This window comes from Cygnus olor, chromosome 11 (assembly GCF_009769625.2).
Source record: "Cygnus olor isolate bCygOlo1 chromosome 11, bCygOlo1.pri.v2, whole genome shotgun sequence".
NCBI classification, from domain to species: Eukaryota; Metazoa; Chordata; class Aves; order Anseriformes; family Anatidae; genus Cygnus; species Cygnus olor.
Genome location: NC_049179.1, coordinates 12,440,714 through 12,454,845, shown reverse-complemented (window position 1 = coordinate 12,454,845; position 14,132 = coordinate 12,440,714). Strand labels below are relative to the sequence as shown.

The 14,132-nt window shown below is 35.2% G+C and overlaps 1 protein-coding gene across 3 annotated transcripts in view; it reads right to left on the bottom strand.

The window, feature by feature from the left end:
- EFL1 (elongation factor like GTPase 1) overlaps nucleotides 1–14,132 on the bottom strand; it is a 71,746-nt gene that overhangs the window by 4,043 nt on the left and 53,571 nt on the right. For all 3 annotated transcript variants that reach the window (XM_040569585.1, XM_040569584.1, XM_040569586.1), the window contains exons 18-19: nucleotides 11,252–12,252; nucleotides 6,688–6,872 (exon numbers count right to left, since the gene is read on the bottom strand). In XM_040569585.1, coding sequence (XP_040425519.1) covers nucleotides 6,688–6,872; nucleotides 11,252–12,252 — 1,186 coding nt within the window. The remainder of the gene's footprint in view (nucleotides 1–6,687; nucleotides 6,873–11,251; nucleotides 12,253–14,132) is intronic.

The window sequence follows — 14,132 nt, the reverse complement described above, 5'->3', positions numbered from 1 at the left end:
ATTCAAACTAACACACCCAAACAATGAAGTCTCATAAGACTTGTTTAGTAACTGCATGCAGAGCAACAGGCTAAACAGCTGTCATTTTCCTTTTTGCCTAAGAACCTACATGCTAAATATTCAAACAATGCACGTCTGTATCTTTTTCAGACATAATCTGAATACCTGTAATAATTAACTCATAAAAATGCTAATAGTATGAGTACTATTTTAATACTGAAAGACAATACGGTGTGTACTAAGTTCTGCAAATGATTATGTAAATTAATCAAACTTTTCAATAAGATTTGAGTTAGAACAAATTACTTTCAATTCAAGAGGACTTGGAATTTTAAGCCTTAATTTGAGGATGATTTATTGTTTGCATTTTAGTGGCACCCAGATGGTTCCAATAGTGATCTGGGTCCCATTGTCTAGTGTATTTCACAAAACGACCGTATGAAACAGCCTCTGCCTAAGGCAGCCTAATTATGCAAAACAAGGTTGAGAGAAGCATCAAAGACAGACAGGATCTGCCTAGGTCATCCAAAAGGTCAGGCAGATCTGGGAACACAGCCATGTTCCTAGTAGCACTTCCCCTACTGGTCCTTACTGCTTGATGAGGACAGAAAATTCCTTTTAGCAAAATAGCATAGACACCGAAAATGCTTTAGTTGGACCATGAATTCAGAGAGCAGTCTTGCACTGTCCAATGAAGATTTTAAGACTAGCAAGTAACATTATGGCTGGTGTGAACCACTTAGTAAGAAAGCACAAGAACTAAAAAATTCAGTGTTCTTGGACACTATGATGGACAGACCTTTGCATGCCAGGAAAACATTATGCCAGAAGCTGTTTTTCAAAACCAACTTCAAAATAACTACTACGCACAGTTTCAGAGAGTATGTATCAGTGTATCAGGATCCTTTCTGCTTTAGAAAAATCAATCCTAGAAAGATACTTCAAGGCTTCAAGAGCACTGACCGTTCAAATGGTGTCCAGCACTTAATAATGGTAAACACTGTACAACTAAAGGAGTACCCGGGCGTGTAGTTTACATGTCTGGAACAGTCCTGTCAAACAGAAATTTCCTCTACCTTTCAGGTAAAATGGCAGAAATTTGCAGAGGTTTATATGAAATGTGACCTTGAAAAACTGTCACCTCCAAACTGAGCTTTTGGTAACAAGCTGTGTAGTGCTGTAGAAGTGCTTTTCCGCTGTGCATAACTACATGGTGCTAGACAAGTCTGGATACTGGCAGTGAGCTTCCAGAACAGGGAATACCAGGAAGGACACCCAGCAAGACTGAGCAGATTCAGCTTCTCCATGCCGCTGCACCCATTTCATCACAGTGGGAAGCAGGCATCACCTCCTTTCCTACCTAGGAGTACTGAGAAGCTGTGGGAGTGCTCAGCACCTGGAACACTTACACAAAACATCATGCTGGAGAAGAGGACTAGAGTGGCCAAGGGTGGGAGGACAAATATCTACAACATGCTAAAGAATTTTACAGAAGCACCTACACATAAATGTTCTGAAAATAAAAAGTCACAGTTATGTTGTTAAAACACAAATTCTCATATTATACCAAATACTTTGTGTACCAGCTTGTCCATTTTATAAATAGCTAATCTCTATACAATATCCTGAAAGAAACAAAACAAAAGCAATTCACTTTCAGCCTCCCTTTTTACCAATTATTTGACTATCTTGTATTCAAACCTTAGCTTCACAGAAGAATATTGCCACTTTGCATCACTATACATCAACTTATATATCAAACACATAAATACATTTTCTCAAGACTATTATGTATAACTTTATAAAGGCATTTAAAAAAATGTGAAAATAGATTGCTCACTGCACAACTTGACAAAGTCTCCCAATTTTATTTCTGTGTATTCCTTGTATTATTCTCAAAAGCTCTTGATTGTAAATTATATGATTTAAAAAAAAAAAAAAACAATTAGAGAGGAAAGTTATATATCCAATACAAAAGTTAATTTACTTCCATTCTATAGCCATCTTGCAAAAGTTTTAAAAATCCAAAAAACATCAGATTTGCAACATTTAGTTTTCTAGAAAAGGATGTTTAAGGGAATATGGAGTAACTTACAGTCAGGCTTTAAACATTTAATCTACAGGACTGTATAAGGTGTGCAGATTCCCTACAAAGTAACATGAGCATCGAGAATTATTTCAGAAGAACTCAAATTTCATTGACAATACTGAAAGGGCATGGCCTAGGCCTTAAAGTGCATGAAGTCAGATATGACATCATGTCTTTCAATAAATACTGTAATAATGAACATTTACACATTTAGTTTTAAAATAAACTTGTGCTAGTTTATTTTGGCTCAAGAGCATTGTCCTTGTTTGTGTCTCATTCAGCGACAGCTGAGCTTTAGCCTTGACTTCAGTCAGTAGCAGTGGAAGGAAAAAAGGAGATCTGTGGTTTTACTGATACATTTTTTTCCTATTACTTAAGACACGTGTATTGAAAAGGAAATTTAAAGCCACACCACTACTACTTTTATTTACTATTTAATTAGCTTCAGATGCTCTGGTTAATATAAAGACTTTTTCATATTTGAAAGGTTCCAGGTTACTCCTAGAATTCATTTACATGCGTAAGCCAATACTTGCACAACGATGTAAAGTCACAATTCATACATAGTAGAGGCTCACAGATTCTTATAGTCTCTCATTACTTCAGCCTGCTTCCTGTTTAATGCAGGCCTAACAGTTGCACCGGACAACTTCTGTATTAAGCCCCTATCTTCTATTTGAGCTGTACAATTAGGAATGAATGAATTAAAATTCACGATATAAGACTTCCAGTGATTCAGACTGCATCATGTTCTTATCATTTATTACCTACAGTCCTTCTTCTTTTACCTTTCTCCAGGGCCTTACGGTAAACTCTATTCTACACAGGACACTATTCTACATGGAAAGAATACTCAAAAAGAATTCAGATTAAATGTGTTTGCAGTTCACCCTCCTCCTCCAAGAACAAAAAACAATCAATGCAATTTAAAAGATGCATTAGGAGGAATACTATACATTTCACAGCTTTACAAGAAGTAGTTATCTTTGACAATTTCTGCAGTTGCTGATAATTCAATCATAATTTGAATAGAGCCACATGCATTATTTTTACTATAACACTGATTTCCCAAATGGGACTAGAGCTCCATTATTCTAAACACTGTGTGATCAAATATCTTCTTGCTCAAATAACTTTATGACTAAGAAAAAAATGACATGACTGAGTGCAATGAGTAACTGCAAAGAATCAAGTGAGAACAAATACTAATAGCAAGTCTATTATTAATTCAAAAATACAAAAAGTAGAAGGCATTTGTAATTATCACAAAGCTATATATTTTAAACTGAGAATTCAAAAGAAAGCTTATACTGAAAGCTAAGAAGATATGGCCTAGTTATGGCCTAGTAAACCCAAAACACTTAACATTTGCCTAGGGATATCAGAAGGAAAATACTCAACTACCTTCTAAAATTAATTTATTTAATCTGGGACCAAACTGAAAGCTCCCACTAATGGTTATTTAGTGCCATCCTCTACAGGTAGAAATACATTTAAGCATGACAGAAAAAATGAATTAAAAAAAGCACTATCTGACAAGATAGATCTTATTGCTCCATCCCCTGGGGATGAAGTGATCTGAACCATACAAAATACATTCATTAACTTGAAAAAAAATGGTAATTTCATTTCCAGAGAGCCCCAAAGATTCCATTTAAATATCTGCTCTATCATTGGCTGTCCTGTGTTTATAGTCTACAAGTCATATTAATGAAACAATAATAATAATAATAAAAGAATTCAAATGTCATTTCTTTAAACATACTTTTATGTATGATTTCTATGAGATTGTTTGAAATTTTAAAAATACCAAAAAGTGGTATTTCACTATCTGTAAAATGAGGATGAGTACACGGTAGAAGGAATCTCTGTAGAGAAACCCATGTTCTAACAACTCAGCTAATGAGCCAAGCACAGTGAAAAAACACCACTTAGAATTAATTCAGAATGTCATAGAAGGGATTGGATAGAGTGCAGTTAAGGCTCCAAATGTACACTCAGTAACAGAGCAAATGTAAAACAAAATCAAGCAGCTTCCACACTCCCCATTCATCTTTAGGGAAAAAAGAGCATGAGATTACACAGAGTTCACAGTGTATCTTATAGAATGATACATTAAGTAATCGGAATTCAAATAAAATGTTTGCACTTTTCATGAATATGCCAAGGCTACCATGTATATACACTGACAATTCATGAGTAACTTTACATTGTGAAGTCATACCTAATATTTGAGGAAAGCTGGTAGGTCTATTTTGTTTTGTTTATAGGAGAAGAAAGAGAAAAGCTACACAAATGTCTTGTGATCTGAGACACAAACCATTTTTGCTGGCTTCTCTGTCATACCACCACTGGATTCTGCAAATGGTATTTATTTAGCAATTCTGCTGATGATGTGAGAGTAGAAAACACTCCCTCTGCCGTCACTACACATAGTCATTGCTAGTAATTTAGTAGAAGGTTTATTTTGTCAGAAAAAATATAAGCATGAATTTCAAAGTGACAAAAATCCCTCCCCACTGCCAGATTTGCCAGGTGGAAAGCTGACTGGCTTACACAATCATTTTTCCTACTACCACTACATTTTAACAATCTAGCTGTAATTATAATCTCTCCTGAGGATCATTTTTAGAAAACGTTGCCAGTTGCTCAAATCTCCATCTCCTATGCATACCTGCAATTGTCTGAACGTTTTTTAAAATGTGAAATTTGTAACATCTGACAGTGTGAACATATATGCCATGGTTTGGGGGTAGAAGGGAAGGTCATGGAGACAAGGGGTTGATGTTGCTTAGTATTGGAGCACAGTAGCCACCAATCCTAAGGAAACTGGCACAGAACAACGGTTAGCTGGAATTAACATCCCTCTGACTGATATTCCTTTAGGGCACTGATATTAGAGAATTCAGACAAAAGACCAGTTAAGCCACAAAACCTCACCAGCTGCACTTCACATGAGAACATCCAAAACTGGAAGAACTACTGTATGCAATACTGCCAATACTCACTGGTTTGAAGGAGCTAACCTGTTCCAGCTACACACGAAAAAATGTTGCTATTTTTTGTGCACACACCATCTGTAGGTGTTGCCTTTATTTATTTATTCTCCATTCAGTATAGCTCTGTTACTTTATTTATTTTTAAATCTCTTACTCTACTGCTATTTCTCCCTTCCCCAAGTCTCTGTGAAATAAGTCTTGGTTACAAGAAGATGAAATAAATCGCTATTAATATTGAGAAAAGACAGGTAAGTCCCTTTTCCACTGTGCTTTCTAACGCCAGTAAGGTAGTGTTGCCAAGGAAGATGAAGCTTACTGTTTCAAGGATTCCCAACTCTTTTGGTAGCACATGACTTGGCTGGTTTACAGAGATGCTCCTTTTCCAATTAGCATTCACATAAAATTCCTAAGCCAGTTACAGCAACTGCTAACAAGGAAATACTGCTGTTGAAGTATTTAATAAATCCTCCTATTAAGATGCTTTAGCTACAGGAAATGAGGAAGAATACACACCATGTGAGAAACCAGCACATACTTTGGAGAGAAACAGAGGTAAACAGATCATAGCTGGAAACTGCATGGAGTATTACTGACCTCAAAAATCTGTAGTTGTTTGTACTCAGAGACTTGACATTTGAGGTCACAAAAATAAAGCAGAAGATAACAATAAAGTAAGATTTTCTAATCCATTTACAAAAGCTTTTATGATCCTAACATCAAATAAAGGAATACCTGACAAAAAAAAAAATCTAGACTTCAATTGTTTTAAACAATTGATATGAATAGTTTATACTTGGACTCTTGCCCCTGAACCCATTTTTAGCTCCTTCGATGGAGTCTTCCAAATAGTCCTACAATGCAGTTTTTTTTCTGGTCTTGAACAAGGAACTCTGATTTCAGGCTTTTCATCTTACTCCACCATCACAGGAACAAAAAGTACACTATCAGCTGATAACATTTCTTATCAGTTTTCCCATCTGCATATTTCCTTTACACCTCAACATTTACCTGTTCATGTCTAAGTGACAAAGATGAACAAATGGAATGATTTTGAGGACACCTCCATTTACTGTGACCAGACCTGATTTTGAAAGAATTGAATCAATTCCATTTGCCTTTAAGTATGAAAATGTATGCTGAGTTGGACTATATAAGGACAAAAATACTGAGATATCTGTTACTAAAAGGATAACTTTCATATACATTAGATTTGTTGCTGCATTTTTTTTTTTTTTTATTAGTGGTAGCTTCTTTTTTTCCCCACTCTCCAAACAAGTTCATTAAAGAACTAATTTTAAAAGGCACATTAAATTTAGGCAAATAAATTTACGAAGAATCAGTTTCATTTGTGAAGCACTTAGTTTATACTGAAAAAAAAAAAAAAAAGCATCCCATCCAAAGAAAATATAAATACATTTTTGAACAGCATATCTATAAAAGCAAATAAGATCAATATAAAGGTACTTTTTCCTCTTCGTTTCAAAAAGGAATTAATCAAATGTCTTGACCAAAACTTAACCTTTTCCGCTTATTATTCCAGTCTGCCACATCTACAGGAAATAGATCACCAAAACAGATGGAGTGAATAGATATTTTTACCTCCCAGTGGCTGAACACCAGCTGCGGACTGGCCAGGCCACTAGTTCTCTTCCTGATTTCATCAGCAAAACCAAAGCTTTCAGCTACTGGCAGGACTGCCTTAATAATAAACACATCCGTTCCCTCTTTCATCTCCTCTTGTAACACTCTGCCTTCTCGTTTGGACAAGACAGCATACACACGACCTGCAAAGACATCATTTCAGTGAGCTCACCAATACATTTATAGTCATGAAGAGATATACATAAATATTTACTTAGGAAACTTCAGCATTAAGTAAAATACATCACTTCTTTGGCTCAAATTCTTCCCTGTAAAATGTTAAGTGAATCAATTAAATTTACACAAACAACATACTCTGCCAGTACAATGTGCAGAACCATATGAGTAATATTTAATAAATTATAACTCCTGCATGGCTGTAGACAATGCTTGTACTACATGCATTTTAAAAAAATTGCCATATGATTGTATAAAAGGCACTTTGCCAGATTATGTGCCTAACTTGCTTTACTTCTTACAAGCAAATATTTGAGAAGCATTACCAGCTAAGAAACACTGCTAAGTAATACTACTGTGCTTCAGACATTACATCTTAGCTACCTTTAAAAGTTTAACTCACCATATCCCTATATGGTATTTGTGTCCCAAAGACTGTAGTGCTATTCTAAATCACAGAAAACTTGTTTATCTTATATATTACGTGTTGATTATATTTAACATATTCCATTATTTTTGTAATTAATTCATCCTTAAGTTTGTCATGGATAATACTTATTTTTCCTTCCCAAATATCCAGTTAGTTGGACTACATTGTACATATGATGAAAGTAGTTCTGAAAACACCCATGTTCAACTTTACAGAAGGCATTTGGTAAATCTGTATTTAAAATGTTTTTGTAAATTTATAGGTTATGTGATCTTCAGACAAAAGCTAAAAAATACATTTCTGCTGATCAAGACAAAAAAAAACACAGGCAAAGCTATATAGTGAAAAAATATTTTAGGAATGCCTTCATTCACAAATATGAATAATTAGTTAAGTATTACATGTACAAATTAACTTTAAAAGTACCTTGGAGTGAAGAACAAGTTTATATTAATTCTTAAGAAGTTCCAATATTTTATATTAGATTTAACTTGAAAATACATTAAAGTGTAATGGTAGCTTTTAAACAGCTGGGCAAAATTGTCTCTTTCTGGAAGTTAGAAATATGCATTATCATAATACTTTCCAGCTATTCTGACTTGACAGAAAGATACTATTAAATACTACAGTCACACACGCTGAGTTGCATATACATTTTAAGCCTTCTGTAGGATACCACAGGAAAAGTTGGCATGGGTTTATTTCTTTTTTTTTTTTTTTCCATATATAGAATCTGGTCCTTCGTCAGGAAATTTAGCACAAGCACACAGCTAGTACAGTTAAATCTTCCTGTCAGACATAGGTAATGAAGCATCAGTTCAGTAGCAATCATTGCAGAGTTTGTACTTCTCTAATAAAACATGGGTTGAAGTATTCTTTCTACCATCACTGATGATTTTTTATCTGCTCATGCCCTTCCCAGGACATCCTCACTGTTCCTCTGACTGAACTTCACCTTTACTATGCACAATAGTCTTCTTATTGCTTGTGAGGAAATTGAGGAAATACTTAAGATTCTATATTTCAAATGATGAAAAGATTAAAGCATGCTGAAGAGAAGTCACTGAGTTTGCTGTGCATCTATAGTCTTTGTTCACATAACTCAACAATTTCAAGTCTGAGAAAATTTCAGGGAGAATGGAAAATTCTCAGCTATGAAAAGGTCATATATAAACACAGCCCACAATTCAGTGTGTCTGTTGCTTAGCATATACTGCTTTAAAATTCAAGTTAAACATGCACTTTGAAAAGAACATCACATCATGGTCACTGTTTATATAGTGTGAACAAACCACACAGCATATATTAAAGCTATTTGTTAAAGCAAGTAAGTCCAAAACCACTTTATAGGTTATTAATGTTATAATTCATAATATTTATTTTTCTAATTAAGTAGGACTTAGAAAACTTTGCACACATATTCATGAGATAAGGCAACATTTATCACAAAGCACTTTAGATGAACATATTTTCTGTCCATAATTCATTGAAGACCACTCCTCCAAAACATAAAACCCAGAAGACACTGTATTTATCTTACTAAATGGTTTTCAGCTACATGTATTTCATCCAAGTAGTCTGGAGTGTTGTCTCAGTTAACGTTATCACAAAGAAGTTATATGAGGTCTTCAGTTTTACCACTACAGGCAGGCTGCAGTGTACTGAATAAATACTAGTTCTACCTCTACACTAATTAGCTGAAGCAATCTACAGTTTTAGCAGCACCAATTCCCAAGAAATGCTAAAAGAACTTTCCATTCAAAAATTAGTTACTTTGAAAACAACAATAGCTGTTCACAAACAGCTTAAAGGTGCTGCAACATACAGAATAAATCTGTACGTAACAGACACGCTTTAAAGATGTATTATGTTCAGCTACTTAAATATTTAAGTCCTGTTCACCACTTTATTATACTGCAGCATTTTTCAGTAGGTCAAGGGAAAATGCTGAACAATTTCTGGATTCCCTATATACTTAAAAAGTTCCATACTGGATAGAAGTACTGCGGAAGTACAGTGGGATCACCATTTGCAAGAGCCTACGGTCATAAACTCAGCAAATAGGGAAGAAGGAGCTGCTCTTCCATTGTGGAATTTGTGTGTTTTCACTTGTACAACTTAGAAAGAGATAACATGAAGCAATGTGCCGTGCCTCCTAGAGCGCTGTGATTTAGAGCTTAATTTTATTTTATTTTTTGAATAAGGACATGAGCATAGCTGACAAAATCCAAAAACAAAAGCCACAACAGAGCCTATTAAAAACCTTTCCCAACTAATTATCTCTCACATCAGCAAAATGAAAACAGTATCAATATCAATGTATGGAACACCAACTGAAAGAACTAAAGTTAAAAAAGCCAATGTTTTATCATGTCAACTGCTAAGTCCTACTGGATAGCGAGCATGCTCTTCCCTCGCCCTCATGAGGATGCAAGGTATTAGCTCAAACTTCCATAACAGATTTGTAATAAACCAGTGCATGCCCACAGTTATCACCACTTAACTCACGTTCATTAAACTGAACTGATCTGCTTACACATCTAAGTTGCACTCATTAAAAACATATATATGTATTAGAAAGCCACATTTCCATTTTGTTTTACGGCACAACTGGTAAGACAATGCATGTCAATCACATCACTATAAACAATCATGCATAGTGGGCGTTTTTTGAAAACAGCAATTTAGGTTGTGTTTTTGTGATTTAAAATTCATATGCTGCTTTACGGTCTGAAGTAGGTGCTGCTCTAATAGTAATGTAACATACCAAAAGTTAGACTTCGTTGGGTTTCCTTACACGTTAAAAAATAATTAAAGGCAGTTAAAAAATGTAGAAGTTATATGTGGCAGTTTAAGGTAATGTGATAAGCTTACTGAAGGGCACCTCTTGCCAGGCCTACAAAAGAGCACCTCTGGAAAAGAACAGGATCATACATCTGTACAAAACAGTTACTCATCCAAAGGCATTTCTTTTCACAACATACAATTGTAAATATTGCTGTGCAGACCAATTTGTTTTATGTAACTGCTGTCATGCTTGTGTGCATGACAACAGATTTTTACAACAAATAACCAAATCTTTCATTTTTATGTGTGGGGTATACTATAATTTCTGTCACGAGTAGTATGCTCAAAGTAAGTTTCCTGATAGCTTAAATGCAACGGAAATTAGTTTTAAATAAAATCTCAATATATTGGATCAGATTCAGTGTGCAAGAAACTCCCATGGAGAACTCCAAAAACAAATGTTGGAGTAAATTAAGTGGTGTTATAAGTAGGTCATAAAAACAAGTTTAAGTAGGTGCAAGTGGTAAGGTAATAAGTGACACAAAGCTGGTATGCACTGGGTTTGCAAAATGAGCAACTTGCATACCACAAGGATGACAATACTAGCAAGAAAATCTACCAAACTGGACTGTAATAATTATTTAAGATTCTATATTTTTCCTAATTTACTTCTATATCAATTATTATATTAACTTAAAACATACTGACTTGGCATATACTAACTTAGATTCTGTACTTAGTTCACAAAAAGGACATGTTTCCTCATATCTCTTCATAGAAATGATGCTTGAATTTTGGAACACCATGTTGTTGTTTGTGTTTACCTACTGAAGTTGATATTACAAAATTTCATAAGAAGACAACATTTTGTATCTTGCACTTCCAAAAACATTTAGTGATCTTATTTATGCATGTTTCAGGTAAGGGTGAAGAATTCAAAAATTTCAGTCAGAATACAAATACCACAAACATCAAACAGTGATTGCAGAAATCTACTAGAGAACTACAAAAAACCTCTGACAAATCTTTTAATCTAGTTCTACTTTCTGATTGTCAGATTTTATATATGTAAAACCTCACGTATTAACTCAGAAAGCAAATTCTTGACAAAGGTTGGTTTTCTCTTACCTAAAACTTCTGCAGTAGCCATAATTTCACATGTGTACATTGCTGCCATGAGCCTCTGTGGTTTTGCTTGCAAAGCATAACGACAAGCTTCTTTCATGGTGGCAATCAGTTGTCCAGAAAAAGGACCATAACAATCTGCAAGTAAAACTTCTCCCTTGTTTTTACTAACTTTCTCAGGTGACTTTGTAACACTTTCACTGCTGTCTTGGTGTTCATTCTCACCACAAACTTCAACAGTACAACTGCTTGTTAAAGAAACAGTATCTTCATTTTGTTCTATGGCATCACATTCCCCTGAATCTTGACATCTAGTTGACAGCATCTCTCCAACCTTATTAATTTCCCATTTTTCCACTATAAAACACACACCCATCAGGGGTTCTTCACACATGGGACCTGAAAGCGTAGCCAGCTGAAATCCGCTTATTATGCTGTTGTCAAAGTCTTTGTATTTACTGATTTCTTTCACAGCATTCCCAAGGCACTGCCACACAGACTTTGTGTAGCCCTCAAATTTATATAACAAGATATTAGGTCCACACTTCCGTGGTCCAAATGACCAGATATTATCAACAGCATTTCTCCACTTTCTTCCCTGCAGATTTTGCTCTAATTTTTGCTTGAATTCCTTGATCCTATCGATAGTCTTCTGATTTATCTCATGAGTTTTTTTATCTTCATTCAGAGATGTGTTGAGTTGCTCCATAGTTCGAATCAAGTCACTGTTTTCTTCAAGAAGTCGAGTTACCTCCTCAGGAAGTGGCACTGCTCTTACGCTGAGAGTAGCATGCTTATTTGGAGTAGATATTGTAACAAGCCCATCTGAATCAACCTGAATTCCTTCAGGAATTTTGTTTTGCTCCTCTTTTGTTTGGTGTATGACAGCAACTTTCTGCTGTTTTCCTATTTCTTCATTTACCATATCAACTTTTGGAGGTCTTGTTATTGTCTCTCGGAATGGAATAATAGGTGCTGATACACTAATCTCTATCTTTGCAAACCTATAAAACAAAGTTTTAAGATTAGCTTAAATTTTAAAATTGCTTTTAAAATGGGGGAGGGGGGAGGTAAGGCAGTGGCCTTAACACGAAACCGATGTTCATGAACAAATATGACTACAAGACAGATTACCAGATAATGCACTTCAAATTCATAAAATCCTAAAAACACCATGTACTTCGAAAAAGAAAGGAAGAGAATAAAACAAAAGAAAAAACACACATGCCACTGGATTAATCACTGGTTCACTCACATCTTGAAAACTATGTACTATTGTTCTCTCCCCTCAAAAGAAATATAATAGAACTAGAAAAAAATGAGAATAAGGATGATCAAAGGTATGAAAGTACAAGTCGTCTTCAGATGTTTCAAGGATATGACAGAGGTCTACAAAATCATGAGGGGCATAAGGAAGGTTGACAGGGATCAACTGATAACCAAACCACAACAGGCCCTGAACTGTCCCTGAACTGAAAATGATTAAGGTCCAGGAAAGTATCAGTAGGGGATTTTTTCAAATGGTTACTTTGATTTTACTCTTCCCCAGACATCTGCTTTAGGCCACTCTGCTGGAGACATGACTCTGAGCTAGATGGACATTTGATTTGAACTAGCACAGCTGTTCTTACAGTGCGATGTTCCAAAAAGATGCAGCACTGTGTAAGCTGAACAGGTTTTTTAGGTTACAGTAGAGCTAATGTAACTAGCATTTTAGACCACAACTTTTCCCCTTCAAAGTTTAATAGTTTACTGAAGCAACTTTACCTCTGTCAGAATTCACCTATATTACTCACTGTAATTCACAAGAAATGGTACAAGACAGCAATCCTATCCTTCACTTTTCCTTCCACATACTGGTGGTGAAAGAAGGAAGAAGTTCTTGACCCATGAGCTAATATGTGAAGAATGGCAACTAAGATGTGGTAAGTCCTCAGGGATGACTGGAAGGAGAATGAGCTAGTAAATATACTTTGCCCATACTCCTCTTGGGAGCTGGTACCCAAGTGAGAAAAAAGGCATCATCAACCCTATGTCAAGTCTGAGTGGGTCAGTGGTGGAAGCCCTGCTAGTCTGTGTCCTCGGATGTTTGTTGTTTCTGCTTATGACACTACAAGTGCAGTGTTCATGTGCTTTGGTGGTTTGGAACACTGACAACATTTTCTTGAGGAACACAGGTAAGGGACAAAAACTGGTGACTCCCAGCTTATAATTCTCTTCACAACAACTGACATGGAAACTCAGAAAAAGCTCAAAATTATGTTTATGAAAGAAAAGGTTAGAAATGTAAATATATGGACTGCTACTTGCTGCTCACTGAGATCTTATTTTCCCATCAATTACCAATAACAACTATTTTACTAAATATTTTTTCAAGAGTTTGACCATTGTCAATATAAAGGCATTTACACATCTTGGGGTAAAATGCTATGCCAACTGCTGCTGAAGACACAACTGTCTTTATTCTGACATATTATATTCCAGTGAGGTGTTTCAATAAAAAGCACGTCTGTTTTCAGAAGTGGTATAAACATGTTGCACTAAGTAATAATGAGGATAACAGTAAGAAAATGTATTCAATTTTGCAAGTGATCCACTCTAACTTCCATAGGAAGTTAGCACTGTCTGATATTAACTGGAAGTGATATGGGCACAGTCAGAGAGACATTCAACCATCTATCACCAAGTTCGTTTTTTGGCTTAGAAAGAAAATTAGAATAAATGCACATGAGACAGAAGTATCACAGATTTTTTTTTGTAAATAAGATATAGGAAAGGACTGTTTCAGACAACTGTTTTTTCACCATTTGAAGAAACATTGTAAAAAACTACATGTATTAATTTATGATTGGAAAAACCATGGTCATGAGTAAGAGCACAGATT